Raw genomic sequence first — 19127 nt, 5'->3', positions numbered from 1 at the left:
AGCTTTAGTGTAGAGGTTAGCTTTCACCTGACACTTCCCACCCCCTGATCCCTCTCAAACAGCTATCTTCCCTCTCTACTTAATTATTGCCCTGATGGTGGATGCTTCGTTCTCTTGGTATCTTTTGGTAAACAATAACCCTAGGTGTGCTTAGGAGCGTGCACAAGTCCTTAGCCACCTGGCAGCAGTGTTTGCAACAATGTTTATAGTAATGCTATACATAGTAACATTGCTGCTCTAGAATGCTACAGACACTCTACGACAGCAGTTTTTTATGAGAACTTTGCTATAAACAATGTTGCAAACACCGTTGACAGATGGCTAAGGCAAAGTGTAGGCCCACCTAGGATTACTCTTTAACAAAGGATACCAAGAAAACTAAGCAAAATTTATAATAGAAGTAAACTCAATTCAAATTGCATGATCTATCTGAATCATGAACGCTAACATTTGACTTTACTGTCTCCTTAGCACTGCAAAATAATTTAGTCTTCAGTTGGTAAGAATTGTGACTGGATTAAGATTTTGCCATTTTCTGGCGTATTAAAACCTTGTAACTTACGTGGTATTTCCCATAACGTTGCTCATGTTCATTTGCACATTCAGCTGTTTCAGATTAATTGCAAACACCACCAATGTTTCCCATGGAGACCCCTGCTGGCTTGACAGTTTGCTTGCTTTGCTGAATGATGGCGTTGATGTTTTTGTTACAGAATCTAAAAAATATGAGAATAATTGATGACCGTCTATTTCTAGAACCAAATTCTGTTAAAAAAAGTGCTTTTCACGCGTACAGCGCTTTTGTCACAAACAGCAGCATCATTAGACAAACAACCTTAATTTAGTAGTATACTTACATAACCCAAATCTCAAAGGTTTTTTTTATATTTTTTATTGAATATAACAATTTATGCTTACCTGATTAATTTCTTTCATGGTGCAGAGACTCCTGGGAATTACTTGTCCCTACTACTAGGAAGAGGCAAAGGATTTCCAAACCCCAAAGCTCTATAAAACCCCTCCCGCCTCACAGGTACCTCAGTCTAATGTATAGCCAAGCAAAATGAGGTAGAAATAGAAATAAGAGCAAAATAAAAGGAGTAAGAAAAATATATTAGCTGAAGAAAAAAAAACTAACCCCAGAAGAAGCAAAAACAGCAAAATGGTAAAATTTAGTAACCAAGTGTGCAAAGAACACCAAGTAGCATGGTCAACCAATGCCTCATACTTGAAAGAGCAAAAAGTGGTAACTGATTTAATAGAATGAGCAGAAATCTGTTTAGGTGGAGGCTGAACTTAGGGCCGGTGCTAGGGTTTTTTGGCCACAAAGGTGAGGATACATTTTGCTGCCCCCCACCCCCCGATTGCATACCATCCCATTGCTAGTTAAAGGGATATGAAACCCAAATTTTGATATAACGATTCAGATAGAGCATGACATTTTAAGAATCTTTCTAATTAACTCCTGTTATCATTTTTTTTTAGTTCTCTTGGTATCTGTATTTGAAATGAAGGAATGTAAGCTTAGGAGCCAGACCATTTTTGGCTCAGCATCTGGGTAGCGCTTGCTGATTGGTGGCTAAATTAAAATCAAACATTGGTAGTGCTGCATAGCAAATCAAACAGTTGGAGTGCTGCATAGCAAATCAAACAGTGGGAGTGCTGCATAGCAAATCACACAGTAGTAGTGCTGCATAGCAAATCACACAGTAGTAGTGCTGTATAGCAAATCAAACAGTGGCTGTGCTGTATAGCAAATCAAACAGGGCTGTGCTGCATAGCAAATCAAACAGTGGTTGTGCTGCATAGCAACTCAAACAGTGGTAGTGTTGCATAGCAACTCAAACAGTGGCTGTGCAGCATAGCAAATCAGACAGTGGTAGTGCTGCATAGCAAATCTAACAGTGGTAGTGTTGCATAGCAAATCTAACAGTGGTAGTGTTGCATAGCAAATCAAACAGTGGCTGTGTTGCATAGCAAATCAGACAGTGGTTGTGCTTATGAACCCTAGTCTAGATTCATTAAACTTTAGAAGAACTCCCATGTGAGTTGACAAATCCCATAACAATACCCCTAAGAGAATTACCAACTTAACACGGCTATTCTATACAGGTGGCTGATGGTCATACAGGGACAGAACAAGGAGGCGGACCTTACAAAGCACCATAAGGCAAAACGAATGACCACAATAAACAAAGTACCAATTAATGTATTCAATATTTAATTTACACGTTTATACATATGATTTCATGTTTATATGTCTTTGTGATTCTGAATATTTATATATACAAGCTGTATATAAATGCATCTAGATTCCAGATGGATGGATAAATGGCTACATGTAGTATTTACAAAATAATCGTACACCTAAGTACCAACCCATAGACAGCTTTGCTAGTGCAAGCGGCAAGTACTGTAAGTACCACTGACATAAGATTAGCAGGATGTCTAACACCTACCTACAGATGACTCATCCTCACGGTCTGATCTGAGTTTATGTAGCTGTCGCTGCCCCGGTCTGATCCGATGACGAGCTGCCTGTGTCTGGGGGAGTCGGTTAGGGACCGGGCACCTGGAGCAGGTCTCTCCGGTGCTCCTCATCTGGTCATGAGCCACTGGGTGACAACAGGTTGCCTAATACAAACCGCTCAGTGCCACCCGCAGCTGTCTCCGCTGAGCTAGATAACCCGCCTCCCCAGCCAGGCCCAGAAATCTAGAGGAGAGGGCGGAAGTTGAGCTCTTTGTAGTAGAGACTGAGACAGAGCTCTCCAACTTTCACTTTAGCGCCACCAGTCTGAGGAGCCAAAGCCGGTTGCTGCCACCTGCCATTACGTGCGCTGTGACTCAAACCACATGTAGCAAGCAGGACCCGTCACCCAATAGGAAGCGGTTTTTGTTTTAAAACTCCACAGTGCAGCGGCAATGCGGGACAGATTATAGATCAGTCCTACTCGCACAGCAAACTCTACAGCTTCCCTACCTTACATCATTAAGCAAGTGTATAAAAAAAAAAGTTTTTTATGTTGCAAATTTGCGCCCCCCCCCCTATGGAGGCGGTATAAGGCGGCTGCCTAGATTCCTATATACAAGCGCCAGCCATGGCTAAACTGTCTCCAAGTAAGCCTTATGAATCAAAAGTTTCAAGCAAAAGGCCAAAGAAACAGCTTTAACTTTCTGTCCTTAACAAACAAAACTAGAACTTTGTCTGAAATCCTCAATAGCATCAATACAATACTTCAATACTGTAACAACATCCAAATTATGCAACTATCTGTCTGAAGCATTCTTGTGATTAGGACACAACGAAGGGACAAACATTTTCTGACTGATATTGTCTGAGGACACAACTTTAGGCAAAAAATCGACTTTAGTCCTTAAAGGACCAGTAAATACAGTAGCTTTGCATAATCAACACATGCACAATAAAAAGACAAGACAATGCAATAGCACTTATTCTGAACTTAAAATAAATAGTAGATTTTTTTTCTGACAAATTTAAAAGAAATTATCAACTTATCAAGGTCATATTGTAAGAACTGAAGGATTCTCGAGATCTGAAAGTTTCCAATTTACATCTATTATCAATTTTTCTTAGTTCTCATGTTATTTGTTGAAGAGATATCTAGATAGGTAGCGTGCACATGTCTGGAGCACTACATAACAGGAAATAGTGCTACCATCTAGTGCTCTTGCTAATGTATAATATTCTTGCAAAACTGCTGCCATATAGTGCTGAAGACACTTGCATGCTCCTGATCTTACCTTCCTCTTTATTAAACAGAGGATACAGAGAAAACTAAGACATGATGATAATAAAAGTATATTGGAAAGTTGTTTAACATTGAATGCTCTGAGTCATGAAAGAAAAACTTTGGGTTTCATATATCCCTTTAACGATTTGAGATCCAGATGGAAAAACAGACCTTGTGATAACAGGTCTCGTCTCAGAGGAAGACTCCATGGAGGCGTTGATGACATCTGTACTAGGTCAGCATACCATGTCCTGGGGGGCTAGGCTGGAGCAATTAATATTACTGATGCTGACTCCTGTTTGATCTAAGCAATGACTCTTGGCAGAAGAACAAATTGAGGAAACAGGTATGCTAGATGGAATTCCCATTGACCTCTATCATGTGAGCCCTTTGGATCTCTTGATCTTGCACACTACTTTGGAAGTTTGTGTTTTAAGTGTGAAGCCACCAGATCTATGTCTGGTAGGCCCCATTTGAAAACCAGTTGGTTGAATACATCCTAATGGAAACACCATTCTCCTGGATGGACTGATTGACAGCTGAGATAGTCTGCTTCCCAATTGTTCACACCCAGAATGTGATTCGCTGATTTGGAGGACTGATTTCTCTCTGACCAGGATAGAATTTTAGAGATTTCCTGCATTGCCAGTGGACTGCAGGTACCTACTTGATGATTGATATAGACTATCGCTGTGATATTGTCAGAATAGAAATGGATACATTTCTCCTCCTTCAACAGAGGCAATGCCTGAAGAGCTGGAACACTCGCTTGAAGTTCCAGAATGTTTATCGGTAACCTTGCCTCTAAAGGAGACCAAACTCCTTACTCTCTTCGAGAATTTCAGACTGTCCAACAGCCTAACAGACTGGCATCTGTTGTGACAATGGCCCATGAAGAGGAATAAAAGTTGCGTGACTGAGAGATGATATAAGCGCCTACTATGTACCTATGGCCTAGGGATAGGTGCACCTAGCAGGCACCCGAGGAACAACTAGAAAATGGATATGCCCAGGCGCCAACCAAACGGAGGCAGGTATTTACATACACTGGAGAAAATGTTAAAATAAAATCAATTTATTACATACAATACATTATATAAAACAGTAAAAACAATTTAAACCAATATTTCATGGATCCATGATGGCTTCACAAAAGAGATTAAAAATAAAACAATGTAGGTATAACACAATTGAAATAAATCTAATAGCGCAGGTATAAAAACAATAGATGTGGTTTGAAAACAGTAGTAAACCTTCTGGATATGGATACGATAGAATGGTTGGGAAACCCAATATATGGAGTGGTCTAAAACTGGAGTTGATGTGGTTATAAGTCCTTTGGTTAAAAATAGTCTGATAGTGATCCTAATGGTACCAAATTGATGTGCACAATAGTGTTAATGATACGTTGTGGAATCCGATAAGTGCAAACAGTGTGGAAAAAAAGAAAAAAAATAAAAAAAAAAGAAAAAAAATAGTAAAAATCTATGTTAAGCCATCCTGTGAGTATCAAAAAATGTCAATGCGAAAACAAAAATTGAGGGTGCCAATGATGATGTTAAATAAAAATGTAGAAAAAATATAAGTGTTCAAAGATGGAAATCAAAAAAGGCAAAAAATCAAATTTGAGTGTCTGTGTCCGAGCAAGAAAAAACAGTGATGAGCTTGTTGAAAAAAAATGTGTTAAACTGGTCAAAGAAAGTGTTGATAACGTTAGTCCTTTTAGAATTCTATTCAACTTGATAGATGTGAGTATCACCAGAAAATTTGATTGTAGTAAATATCACAAGATTAGTGAAGGAATGTGTATAATAATTGGCTTGAGTACAAATACGATCTCTTCCTAGAAAAACAAAAATAAATATAGTGTAGATTGTACAAGAATGAAAAACAAATAGAATAAGGCTTACCAGTGTCTATGCGTTTCGGCCCGTATTAGGCCTTTCTTGAGAACCTGTTGAGGTACAGGTACTGGGATAATTACCCCCACATCCTCTAATTCCTGAACACACTGTAGAAAAGCAGTCACCTTTGACTGAAGTTTGGTAACATGGGACAGAAAAAATAGCCCTTAAAGAGGTCTGGACTTGAAGCCGATCCGAAATGATGTTTCAAACACAGTGATCTTGGACTGACCTGTATCAGACCTCCTGAAAGAGACTCAGTCTGCCCCCTACCAGAAAAATAATCTGGGTCGGGGGCCGCACCGTCATGTTGATTTAGTGGTGGTGTTGGACTTTTTGGATTGTTTGGACTTTGACCACAAAGAATCAGGCTTCTAGGCTGACTTGGAGGGCTCAGGTTTCTGAGAAGAGGAAGACTTCAGAGTGAAAGTAAAGAAATTGGATTTTTTATCCTGAGGAAGTAAGGCTCCTTTCCCACCACTCTTAATAATGGAGTCTAAGTCTGAACCGAAGAAAATCTTCCCTTGGAAGGAAAGATTTATCAGTCTATTTTTAGAGATCATGTCTGCTGACCAAGATTTTAACCATAAGGATCTCCTTGCCAGCACTGCCATAGACATATTTTTGACATTGATCTTAATAATGTCCATTACCGCATCACACATGAATGCCTGAGCCATTTGAAGGGCTTAATGCAGTTCTGTAAATCCTCAGTAAAGGAATTGTCCTCCACCATTTTGGCTAGGGAAACACACCATAGTGATTCTGCTGTAGCCACACAGGTGAGAGAAACAGCCGTTTTAAGTAGAAGGCCTGTGTGGAGAAGTTTCCTTAAGAAGGACTCTAATTTGAGGCCCATTGGGTCTCTAAACAAAGTGGTATAATTCATAGGGATAGTCATACGTTTGGTGATAGTGGAAATAGCACCATCAACTTTAGGGATTGTTTCCCACACTTCCACATTCTGTTCTGGAATGGGGTACATTTTACTAAATCTTGTGGAAGGCCTGGCTTTTTCCATTCCTTAGCAATATAATCAGAGACCAAATCAGGGACCTGAGACACCTGTAGGGCAATGCTATACTTACAATATTTTAGCATTTTCTATTATGTATAACCTATCCAAAGCACAAATTAATTGCATATTTTAACATAAATTGACTGGATGATAATTTGGGCAACAAAGATTGAAAAAATTTAATATTAGATAATTTTAGCTTAATATTGGCTTACATTTTAGCTGGGTGATCAGAAGAATCCAGCCAGGTGCTGTGCACTTTAAATAGGTTCTGTGAAGAATACTGCGTACCCAAAAGCACTGTGACATTGTGAATAAAGCATGAAGGAAAGTATATCTGTTGAACACTGTACTAACTGTCCAACTCATGTACTGTTACATAATGTACACCTTGCATGTTTTAAGCAGTGAATAAGAGGAGTGTTATACTAAAGCATTAAACAACAATTAGAATGGAATAACGTGCTCTACAGATAATTTATTAAATATATAGTCATAATTTAATGACAAAGCCAAGCTACATATTTAAGGAGAAAATAAAGGTGATCACAAATAAAGAAAATACAAGATTTTATATAAACCTCCAACTTCAGGAATTGACAATAAAGTGGCACACCTGACAAACAGGAAAAGGCTAACTTAGTGATGGAGACCCTGAACAAGAAAACGTTATAGAAGCCATCTCTATTATAATATAACATTTTATGATCCAGATATTTTACAGCTTTTTATTAGATTTGTTGTTATTTTTTAACTGAATGATCATTTATTTGTTAGGATTTATATGATTGTTGTGTTATAGTGACCTAAGGAACTTTCATCAATTAAAAGTATTTTCCACATACATTTTTTGTCAAACACGGAGCAATATAAATTAGCTGGGTGGCAGCAGTGTGATACTCCGCAATATTATAAAAATGTTCTGTTATTTATAAATATTACTTAAGCTATCCAAAGCACACATTAGTTGTATATTTTAACATAAATTGATTCAATGATAATTTGTGCAAAAACATTGATAACATTGAATATATTAAATATATTACCTAATTTTAACTTAACATTATTTCTTTTAGCCGAGTGGTCAGTAAAATGAGCTGGTATAGGTCATGAGGATAACACTGCTTTATAGTCAATGTTTAGCCTGTTAATGATTTCCCCCTTTGTAAGGTATATAGGTTGAAGACAGCAGCACCAGAAATAAGGTCATCCATTAGTTAGGGTAATCATTAGTGTGTTTATTTTTTTAAATACACATTCTATAGATACCCCTAATCCTATTCCCTTTTCTTTACATTGTTGATCTTAATGAAGGATGCCATCTAAAAAGTCCTATTAAACTTTAGTCTAATAAAACAGAATCAACGTGCACAACAATAAGTGGCAGAAGCTATAAACGTGATCATACCTCTGCGTGGCACAGAAGAGTCAGACACACTCCTTGACCTTGTCGCAGCTGGCGATTTCAAAGAATGAGATGCAGCACCAGGAGACATGCTGTTGTTGGGAGTGTGCTCACTGAACACATTAGGTGACTGTGCCACATGACTGAATGAGGCTGACTGACTGGGTTGCTCCCATGTTCTACAATACGCCTTGCGAGAGGATTCAGGTGAAAGATGCTGGTTCATGCTTTCGATGGATTCAGGAGTTACAGGACCTGAAGCTGCAAGAGAAATACAAAATGAATAGTAATGTTTTCTTTTCTGCTAGCACATTCTCCACTTTTCATTTTACTTGCTTTATACAGCTTGGAATTCTCATCTAATACATACTGAAAGCTTCTAAAAGCAACAGTATTGTAGAAATATATGTTGCATTAACAGATAATCATTCAGGGTGTTAAAGAGCACAATTAAGGGTGTCATTGGGACTCTAAAACATGTGTAGCAAACACCCCAGCCAGTTCAAACTATGATAACACAAAAATGACACATTGCAAGCCCATATATTTTATTTTAGTAGAGAACAATGTAATGGCAATATGATACAAAATACAGAGTAGATAAATCCTACCTGGTAAGTTGATGGTTTGATCACCAAGAAACAGACGTCTAGCTATACTTCGCCTATACCAGGCCCTTGGGAATGCCAAAATCTCACTAAGCCGACGCATGTCATATTTGAAAGATGCAGAACCTATGTCGCAAACAGCTTGAAGAGAGAGAGAGAGGTTAAATTAATTTACTATTACAATTTAAAGTTACTGGAATATAAAACATAGCTAAACTTATTTGGAAAGTATTTTAAAAGAAGGATTTTAATATAACCAGTGTAGTACCTGAAATATTGATCAATGTAGTATCCATTTTGTTTGCTGTTTTATTAGCTGAAACACTTTCAAAGAACGAAGCTCCTCCAGAACGTCTCATTCGGGACAAACTGACCTTCACAAATTCCAGGTTAATACTAAGAGAATCTTTTCTACCTGTCACTGATGTAGGCTCTTCATCTACTTGACCTTCAAGAGAGATGACACAGTCTGTGAACAACTTTAAATATTAATAAATGAGGCTTTAAAATTACAAACTTAATGGGATATGAAACCCAACATTTTTCTTTAATTAGTCAGATAGAGAATACAATTTAAAAAAGGTTTCCAATGTACTTCTATTATCCAATTTGCTTCGTTCTCATGTTATTCTTTGTTAAAGGGATACCTAGGTAGGTAGCATGCACATGCCTGAAGCACTACATGACAGGAAATAGTGCTGCCATCTAGTGCCCCTGCTAATGTACAACATTGTTACAAAACTACTGCTATATAGTGCTGCAAACACGTGCAAACTCCTGAGTTTACATCCCTACTTTTCAACAAAGGAAAACAAGAAAATAAACTTGTATGTTCTATCTAAATCATCAAAAAATGCAATGAACTAAAAAAATATAAATAATGTGTTGGTTTATCCTTGAATTACTACAGCTCACATTGCTCTTAAAAAGTGCGACAAGTATATATTACGCTTTGCATGAAATGCTGCATCCCATTTGTTTCTATTTCAGAATTTCCAGCAACATATTGTCTGCTCTTTTGGAAAGATCTTGAACTTTGCTGCTTCAAGTGCCCTTAGAATATTGAAAACGTTGTGCCACTACAAGCAATTACCATTTTCTTCATAATACAAGTGAAGCCCAAATCATGGCACTTTACCAGGCTTTTCCATGGTATTAAAAGACCACTAAACAGAGTAGAATAGCATAATCAATAAATACATAATAAAAAGGCAATGCAAAAGCACTTACTTTGAATTTTACATGTTTTCAATTTCAAAGCTAGTTTAATTTCTTTCCAATGCATCATGTGAAGGCTATCAGTCAATCTGAAATTGCATATATGTATATTCTGTGAACTCTTGCATATGGTCAGTAGAAGCTGGTGCCTTAGAAAGTGTGCACATACATATAGCTAAGTAGATGACAAAAAAAGAAAATCTGGAAAGATAAAGTGGGGCAAAGAAGTTCAAACCAAATACTGCCGCCACCTGAACAAAAGAAAGGGACGTGGACTCTCGTGGACTCTCACCATAATGAAATAAATTAATTTATCAGATAAGCATAAATTTCATCATGTGTGGGAATCAATATCCAAGCTGTGTAGTCCATGAGATCACTACAAACTGTGAAGGCAGGACGGTTACTGTTCAGGCACTAATGGGCCACAGAAATTTCCTGCCAAAGGCAGCCTCCTAAGAAGATTACACATCAAAAGTGATAAAACGTACAAAAAGTGTAAGGAAGACCAAGTAGCTGCCTTACAATCCTGATAAATAAAAGCATTATTACAAAAGGCCCAAGAATTAGCACCAGCTCTAGTAAAATAAGCACTAATGCCAAATAAGCTTTACGAATTAAAGCTTTAAGCCAAGCTGCTAAAGTAACAGCTGTAGCTTTCTGATCTTTGCAAGGCTCAAAAAAATGAACATAAAGAGAAGAAAGTCTGAACTCCATTGCAGCTTCCACATAATACTTAAGAGCTCTAACCACATCCAAGTTGTGGAGAAGATGTTCCTTAGAATTCTTAGAAGTTGAACAAAAAGGAGGAACCACAATTTCCAGATTGATAGTGTCCATAGATACCACCTTAGGAAGAAGAGTATAGCTATTGCGAATAAAAGACATGATGAAAAATCTGAAAAATTCATCAAAACCAGATTAATATTCCAAGAGGAGAAACTAGATAAATAACTGGTTTAATGCTAACAAAGGTCTGAAAGTCAGAAATTTTAGCAATGTTCTATGAAACAAAACCCAAAGGGACTAAATCTGACCCTTCAGTGAACTAGATGATAAACCTTTATCTAGACCTTCCTTCAGGAATTCAAGGACTCTAGGAATTCTAAAATAATTACAACTATAAACTTTGCAAGATCATCACACAAATTCCCCCCCCCCCCCAAATTTTATGATAAATTACGTCTGGTGACAAATTTTCTAGATTTTTTCAGGGTATCAATAACCTTGTCAGAAAACCATCTCTAAGACAGAATTAAGTGTTCAATCTCCATGCCATCAAATTTAGAGTTTTGGAATTTTGATAAAAGAAAGGGCCTTAAAAAAGAATATCCTTTCTTAGATGAATCCTCCATGGCAGTCACAAGAAAATCTGCACCAGATCCACAAACCAAATCCTGCGAGGCTACGCTGGAGCAATCAGATTAGCTGAGGTGTGTTCCTGCTTGATTCTAGCTACCACTCTGGATAGCAACACAAAAGGAGGAAAAATGTAAATCAGGTTGAATGACCAAGGGACCACTAGGGCATCTATCAGACTCACCCAAGGCTTCCGAGACTTGGTACAATACTTATGATTCAATTGAGAAGCCATAAGATCCATCTCTGGCAGATGCCAACGTCTCACAATTTGGTCGAAAACATGCTGATTTAGAAACTATTCCCTTAGGTGCAGAGACTGGTGAATGAGAAAGTCTGCCTCCCAATTGTTCACACACGGAATGTGAATGGAAAAAATCCTGCAGTGATGGTGCTCTGCCCAACTAATTATGATCTCCCTGATGATTGACATAAGCTACTGCTGTGACATTGTCTGACTGGACTCTCAGAACTATTTGTGTCTAAGATTGGGCCAACTATGGAGAGACCTAAAGGTTGCATGGAGTTCCAGAATATTTATTCTTAATCTTACCTCCTGAGGAGATGAAACCTCTGTACTCTCCCAGAACCCTCAAACTACACCCAACATAACAGGCTGGCATCTGGGGAGGTTACTATCCACACAGGATGAAGAAAGGAGGCTCCCAGAACCAAGAACCAGTGAGTCTGCCACCAAGTCAAGGACTGTCTAGTCTAGTGATCTTACAGAATCCTCTGAGATTGATCCTTGTGGTCCCCATTCCATTGATGCACTATATGCAATTGGAGGACCAAAAGATGAAATCTGCCAAATGGAACTGCATCTGAGGCAGCCACCATGATGTCCGCAACATCCTGTGTGCAGCTTCAGTCTGTGTTGATCAGTCAAAGACAAAAACATGGTCACATAATCTATTATGAACCCTCTAAGGAGTTAATAAGCTTTATGGAAGATTTATTTTCCAACCGTGACTCTGAAGCAACTGAAGAACCATCTGTGTGTAAGACACAGCCAGATGAAAAGAAGGAGTCTGAACCAGAATGTAATACAAGTTATAAACAACAGAAATTATTTGACCTTGAACTACTCTGGGAGCTCTAGCCACAGTAAAAAGGGGGGGGGGGGCACAAACTGATATTGTTTGTCTAGAAAAAAAAATCTCAGGAACTTGATATGATACCAGTGGATAGTAATTGCAAATAAGCATATTTTAAAGTGCCAGTCAACCTAAAAAAATATTATTACTTATTCACATAATGAAGTTAACAGCAAACTGTAGCCCAAATTTGATTGAAATATATTTAACAAGTAAAACTTACTTACAAGTTCTTCTCTGGCCATTTTGAAATGGCTGCCTCACCCCTCCTTTCCCCGACGTCACCGACCACTTCCACTGACTTCAGCTAGTCGATCCTGCATGTTCATGGCTTTCGCGCATGCGCAATGTTCCGGTTTTGTCATTAGTAGGATTAAAACGCTAACAAACAATCCCAGACGCTAGTTGGCCCTGACTCTCAGCTCTTTCCTTTCCCTACACTGAAGGCAGCATCTGTATACACAGCTTAACGCATATGTTTGCAAGACGTTGTGTCCTGCTAGTAACCCAACAAATGCCTTTAGCTTGACATGTGTGGCGACTTTCACTCATCAAGAGATTAGAACAAACATCCTAAAGCCTGATTTGTATTAGAGACAAAATTATTAGCTGGAGGAAACTGTACTCTTAGGGACAAATGAATAAAAAGTCTGTTTGGATCCAATCGCCAGAAGTTAAGTTAGAGCAGTGAGGAAGTGGGTCAGAACTAGAGCTGTTCCAGGTTGGGACCATGGAGAGGGCGCTGAACCTGGTGAGGGAGGATTTGTTCCATAAAAGCCTGAGAGCCTCGGCTAAGCGGATGGAATCTGCCTTCAAAACAACCCCCCCCCACACCAAGGCGCTCAGGCTCATATGGAACAAATCCTAACTCGCCAGGTTCCCAGCCCGGAACAGCTCTAGTTCTGACCCACTTTCTCACTGCTCTAACTTACCTTCTGGCTATTGGATCCAAACTGTCAATCACAGCCTCTTAGTTCTTATTCCGCTGAGCAGTCCGTGCCCCTGCGATGTGCTATATATGCTGCTCCTGCTCGTCTTCAGCCCAGTGTCACATGCACAGGCATTCTGAGATGAAACAAGCTTGTGCATTGTTTATCTTGCTTGGATTCACCTTCAAGAGATTTCCGGAGCCATCAAGCAGCGGCAGCCACAGACGGGGGAGTCTTTTACAATCATCATCTCTGAGTAGGTTAACGTTTTAATTAATAGGATTAAACCTGGTGAGTGAGGACTGTGTGCACTGATGAGTGAAAGTCGCCACACATGTCAAGCTAAAGGCAGTTGTTGAGTTACTAACAGGACACAACGTTTTGCAATCATATACGTTAAGCTGTGTATACAGATGCTGTCTTCAGTGTAGGGAAAGGAAAGTGCTGAGAGTCAGGGCCAGCTAGCGCATGGGATTGTTTGTTACCGTTTTAATCCCATTAATGGCAAAACCGGAATAATGCACATGCACGAAAGCCATGAACACGCAGGATCGACTAGCTGAAGTCAATGGAAGAGGTCAGTGATGTCAGGGAAAGGAGGTGTGAGGCGGCCATTTCAAAACGGCCGGAGAAGAACTTGTAAATTGTTTTACTTGTTAAATATATTTCGATCAAATTTGACCTATAGTTTGCTGTTAAAGACGTTAAATACATTATGTGAATAAGTAATATTTTTTGTTAGGTTGACTGGCCCTTTACTTTCTTTAGCGCAAGAGGGTTTGTTTATGTCTACAAAAGACTTAAAGTACAAAAAGTCTCCATCTTGAAAATAGGAAGTTTTAGGAATGTGTTCAGGGCAAAAAGAATCCTCTTTTTTTGGTACTATAAAGAGATTTGAATAAAACCCCTGGTTTAATTCTTTAGTTGGAAATGGAATAATCACTCCAATTAATTCCAGATTTCTCACACAAGCCAAGAAAGCTTGGGCCTTTAAAGAATCTCTAAGAACACGAGACAGAAAGAATCTTCCCGAGAAAGCCTTGAAGGAAAGCTTATTCGATACCCCTGGGAAATGAATTGCAAAAGGCAGAGAAATCCTGAACATCTCTCTCACAGGCCTCCCAAAAGAAACTCAATCTGCCCCACCAGAGACTAGTCTTGTATGGGGGCAGCACTTTTGTGCGGTCTTACGAGTTGGGGTAAACTACTTGGACTGTTTGTTTTGGACCAAAAAGAGGTTAGATTCCTAGGAGGACTTCGCGTAGTGAGAACTCTGGGCAGAGATAGAGTCTTTCTGAGCCTTAGCTTGCTAAAAGATACGAAAACACCATGCAGATTTAAGCTTACTTTTTGATTTCTTATCCTGGACCAGAAAATTTCCCTTACCCCTAATGACTGTGGCAATATTAGCATCCAGTCCAGGCTCAAACTGAGATTTACCCTGGAAGGGGAGAGAATACAGTCTGTGCTTAGAAACCATATCAGCAGAACAAGACTTAAGGCACAACGTTCGCCTAGCTAAAACAGCTAATGCAGCATTCTTAATGTTAATGTGAATCACTGTTGCATCACAAATAAAGGAATTGTTCTTAGGAGATTAATACAATCATGAATCTCATCCAAAGTGGTGTCCCATAAATAAGATCTGAGAGAATATCACAGAAAACAGTAGTGGCAGCTGCGACACAGGCTACAATGGCTGCAGGTCTAAACATAAAATCTGTAAGCTGAAAGGATCATCTATGAAAACATCCAACGGATCCTTAAAAGTAAAACTATCCTCCAAAGGATTAATGGTATGCCTGGCCAAAGTGGAGATAACTGCATCTACCATAGGAACAGTTTCCAAAATATTTATATTAACAGAAGGAAGAGGAAACAAATTTAAATTTGGTAGATGAAACAAAAGTTAAACCTGGTTTCTGCCATTTATTAGAAATAATTTCAGAAACAAAATCAAGTATGGGAAAACAGGAAGGCTGCTTAGGTTAATCCTCTTAACCGGTTGCTTGGCTGTAGCAAAACAATCCTCTACCTCTAAAACAATTAAAACTCCCAGTAATAAGGCATGAATATGCTCAGGCATTAAATTAAAGGGACATGAAAATCAATTTTTTTCTTTCTTTTAGGAACTACTGGGAGCTTGCTCATCACATCTAGTCAGCCAATCACAAGAGACAAATGTGTGCAGGCACCAATCCCCAACTAGCTCCCACTAGTGTAGGATATGTACATATTCTTTTGTGACAATGGATAACAGTAGAACAAAGTACAATTGAATATAGAAGTGAATTTAAGTGTCTTAAAATTACATGCTCTATCATGTATAATTTTTATGTTTAATTTTGACTTTCCTATTCCTTTAAAGGACACATCCTCTGCCACAGTAGATTCAGAGAGACCAACTTCAGAATAAGAGTCAGTCATTAATAGGTAACTTAGAGGGGCCGCTCATAAGCAAAGTCCCTGATGAGCTAAAGGCCAAAGAATGACCAACTTCAAATCCTTGCAAACATCTGCACTTAACAGCTAGAGGCAAGTTAGCTAAAACCTCACTAAAATCAGAGCAAATATAATCCTTAAATTTTGGATAAGTTCAGATGAACTCTCCAGGGAGCAACTCTGATAGGGCAAAAACCCTTGCAGACTCTGAAGGACTGGAAAACCCTGTTTAGGATTAGCAATAGACTCAGTACATGAGGTACAAAGCTGAGCAGGGACACACACCTGATAATCCTTACAAAGCAAACAAATTAAAAGGGGTTAAAGCATCAGAGGATCTCCCATCTAGATGATCAGCTGATGGACCAGAGGACTGAGCTGTGCTAGTTTGCTCCATAGTACCAGTAAGGAAATAGCGTAAGTATCAGCGATACACAGAAGCAAGTAAGAAGTATAAAGCACAGAAATAGTTACCCCGAACGGAAGAATAGGCACAATGTCAAACTGATTAACCCTCAAAAGGTAAACAGTAACAACAAAAAAACATAATTTATGCTTACCAGATAAATTCCTTTCCTTCTGGATAGGGAGAGTCCACGGCTTCATTCCTTACTGTTGGGAAATACAACACATGGCCACCAGGAGGAGGCAAAGACACCACAGCCAAAGGCTTAAATAGCCCTCCCACTTCCTTATTACCCCAGTCATTTTGCAGAGGAAACAAGAAAAAGTAGGGGAAATATTAGGGTATAAATGGTGCCAGAAAAATAAGATAAATAATAGGGGGCTGCCCTTAGACAAGAAAAAACGGACGGGGGCCATGGACTCTCCCTATCCGGAAGGAAAGGAATTTATCTGGTAAGCTTAAATTATGTTTTTCTTCCTAAGATAGGGAGAGTCCACTGCTTTATTCCTTACTGTTGGGAAAACAAAAAGGAAGAGGCGGACCCTATTCTGAGGGCACCACAGCCTGCAAAACTTTTCTCCCGAAAGCTGCTTTGGCCGAAGCAAAAGCATCAAACTAGTAAAAATTAGAAATAGTATGTAAGGAGGACCAGGTAGCCGCCTTACAAATCTGATCCATAGAGGCCTCGTTCTTAAAGGCCCAAGAGGAAGCCACTGCTCTAGTGGAATGAGCCGTTATCCTCTCAGGAGGATGATGTCCCACTGTCTTGTAAGATAAGCGAATGACAATCCTTAACCAAAAAGATAGGGAAGTCGAAGTAGCCTTCTGACCCTTACGCTTCCCCGAATTGACAACAAACAAAGAGGAAGATTGTCTAAACTCCTTAGTAGCCTGAAGAAAGAACTTTAAGGCGCAAACCATCCAAATGGTGAAGTAAACCTTCCTTTGATGAAGAAGGATTAGGACACAAGGAAGGAACCACAATCTCTTGATTGATGTTGCGATCTGACACAACCTTACGAAGAAAACCTAATTTAGTACGTAAAACTGCCTTATCTGCATGAAAAATCAGATAAGGTAACTTACATTGCAAAGCAGAGATCTCAGAAACTCTGCGCACAGAGGCAATAGCCATTAAAAAGAGAACCTTCCAAGACAACAATTTAATGTCAACGGAATGCAGAGGCTCCAACGGAGCCTGTTGCAAAACACGAAGAACAAAATTTAGGCTCTAATGAGGAGCCCAGATATAAAAACAGGTCTGATCCCAATCAGAGCCTTAACAAAGGACTGCACATCTGAAAGCTCAGCCAGCCTCTTGTGCAATAAAACCGACAGGGTCGAAATCTGTCCTCTCAGGGAACTAGCAGAAAGGCCCTTCTCCAGTCCATCCTGGAGAAAAGATAAAATCCAGGCAACCTTAACTCTGTGCCAGGAAAAACCACGCTCTTCACACCAGAATAAGTAGGTCCGCCACCCTTTGTGGTAGATACGCCACAGTTTTAACCCCCTCCAAATTTTATTGTCTGTTTACTTAACTCATCTCACCCTGACCAGATTCTAACATTCCAATTGGCCCTACCAACTGTCTTTGATTAGCAATTAAGTAAATTTAGTGAACTCAGCTGACTGCCCTACCTGTATATATTTCAGACTAGTTTGGGGAAGTGCATTGCACAGGGGTGTGTGCATTGGTTACAGGGCTGTGTACTTTTTAACAATAGCATATGTTCACATTTTCAAAGTGAACATTTTATAAGTGAGACACAAATTTTTAAGAATTATACAAGAATTGAACAAGGATTGGGCAAGACACAAGGCAAGTACTCTTGTAATACTATGTTTTATGTATCTCATTGTATCCTTCTGCAAGTGCTGCTGTAACACTGTGTCTTATGTGTTTACTTGGTTCCCACTTTCATAATAATGCTCAATATCTTCAAATTCCTTTTTGCTACCTCTTGTCTCTATAACAAACTACATTACTCACTTACTCCTTCTCCCTCTCCACCTGCACTGTTCATTAGCCCATCTCTCTTATACTCACCTTACTTTTGTACTCATGAACTCTACCTATTCCTAAATACTCTCTCTCCCCCCTGCACTTCAGCCAAACAACAGTCTCATTACTGTAAATCTGCTTCTCATCTCATGTCACTCTCCCTCTTGCTCATACTAGCTGCTGGCGACATCTCCCCTAATCCTGGTCCCTCACAACCTCCTAGCCCTTCACATCCTTGTGTGCCTTTCAATAGACTTCATAAACTAAACTCTGGTAACATTAATAGCATTCCTCTTACATCTAAATACCCCTCCCCCTTCACTTGTGCACTCTGGAACTCTCTCTCTGTTTGCAACAAGCTCACTTCTATCCATGATCTCTTTATCTCCAACTCTCTTAACCTTCTGGCTCTTACAGAAACCTGGCTCTCTGCTTCAGACACAGCATCCACTGCTGCACTGTCACATGGGGGTCTCCATTTCAGCCACACTCCTCTTGACAATCCCAATGCCTCCTCTGCAATACAACTTCTTCAAATGACTTCCTTTTTCGGCCTGTCACAATGGACTGACTCTCCCACTCACAAAGATAGTCATTCCCTTGACCTGATTTTCACCTATCGATGCACTCTTTCAAATTTAACAAACTCCCCTTTTCCTCTCTCTGACCATCATCTCCTAACTTGCAACATCACTTCCCTACCTACAACTCCCCCTCCCTCTACCCCTCACACCAAACTTCACAGAAGCACTAAGTCACTAGATCTGCATCAGCTCGCTAGCTCTCTCAAACCTCTCCTGTCATCCATCACCTCCTTTTCCTGCCCTGACCAATCTATCTGCCAGTATAATTCCACCCTTACATCGGTCATTGACACTCTGGCCCCTCCAACCTTAGCTCAGAAACCACACACTCATCCCCAGCCCTGGCATACTCCTCTGACACGATACCTACATAGATGCTCCCGTACTGCTGAGCGACATTGGA

General features: G+C 39.5%; 1 protein-coding gene across 8 annotated transcripts in view; it reads right to left on the bottom strand.

Moving 5' to 3' along the window:
• Positions 1–19127, bottom strand: part of BLTP1 (bridge-like lipid transfer protein family member 1) — a 1044923-nt gene that overhangs the window by 105383 nt on the left and 920413 nt on the right. For all 8 annotated transcript variants that reach the window (XM_053703615.1, XM_053703613.1, XM_053703617.1 and 5 more), the window contains 4 exons: positions 8956–9135; positions 8691–8828; positions 8083–8340; positions 563–716 (listed from right to left, as the gene is read on the bottom strand). In XM_053703615.1, the coding sequence (XP_053559590.1) occupies positions 563–716; positions 8083–8340; positions 8691–8828; positions 8956–9135 (730 nt within the window). The remainder of the gene's footprint in view (positions 1–562; positions 717–8082; positions 8341–8690; positions 8829–8955; positions 9136–19127) is intronic.

Source organism: Bombina bombina, chromosome 2 (assembly GCF_027579735.1).
Source record: "Bombina bombina isolate aBomBom1 chromosome 2, aBomBom1.pri, whole genome shotgun sequence".
Taxonomy (NCBI): Eukaryota; Metazoa; Chordata; class Amphibia; order Anura; family Bombinatoridae; genus Bombina; species Bombina bombina.
This window is presented reverse-complemented; position numbering and strand designations above follow the sequence as displayed.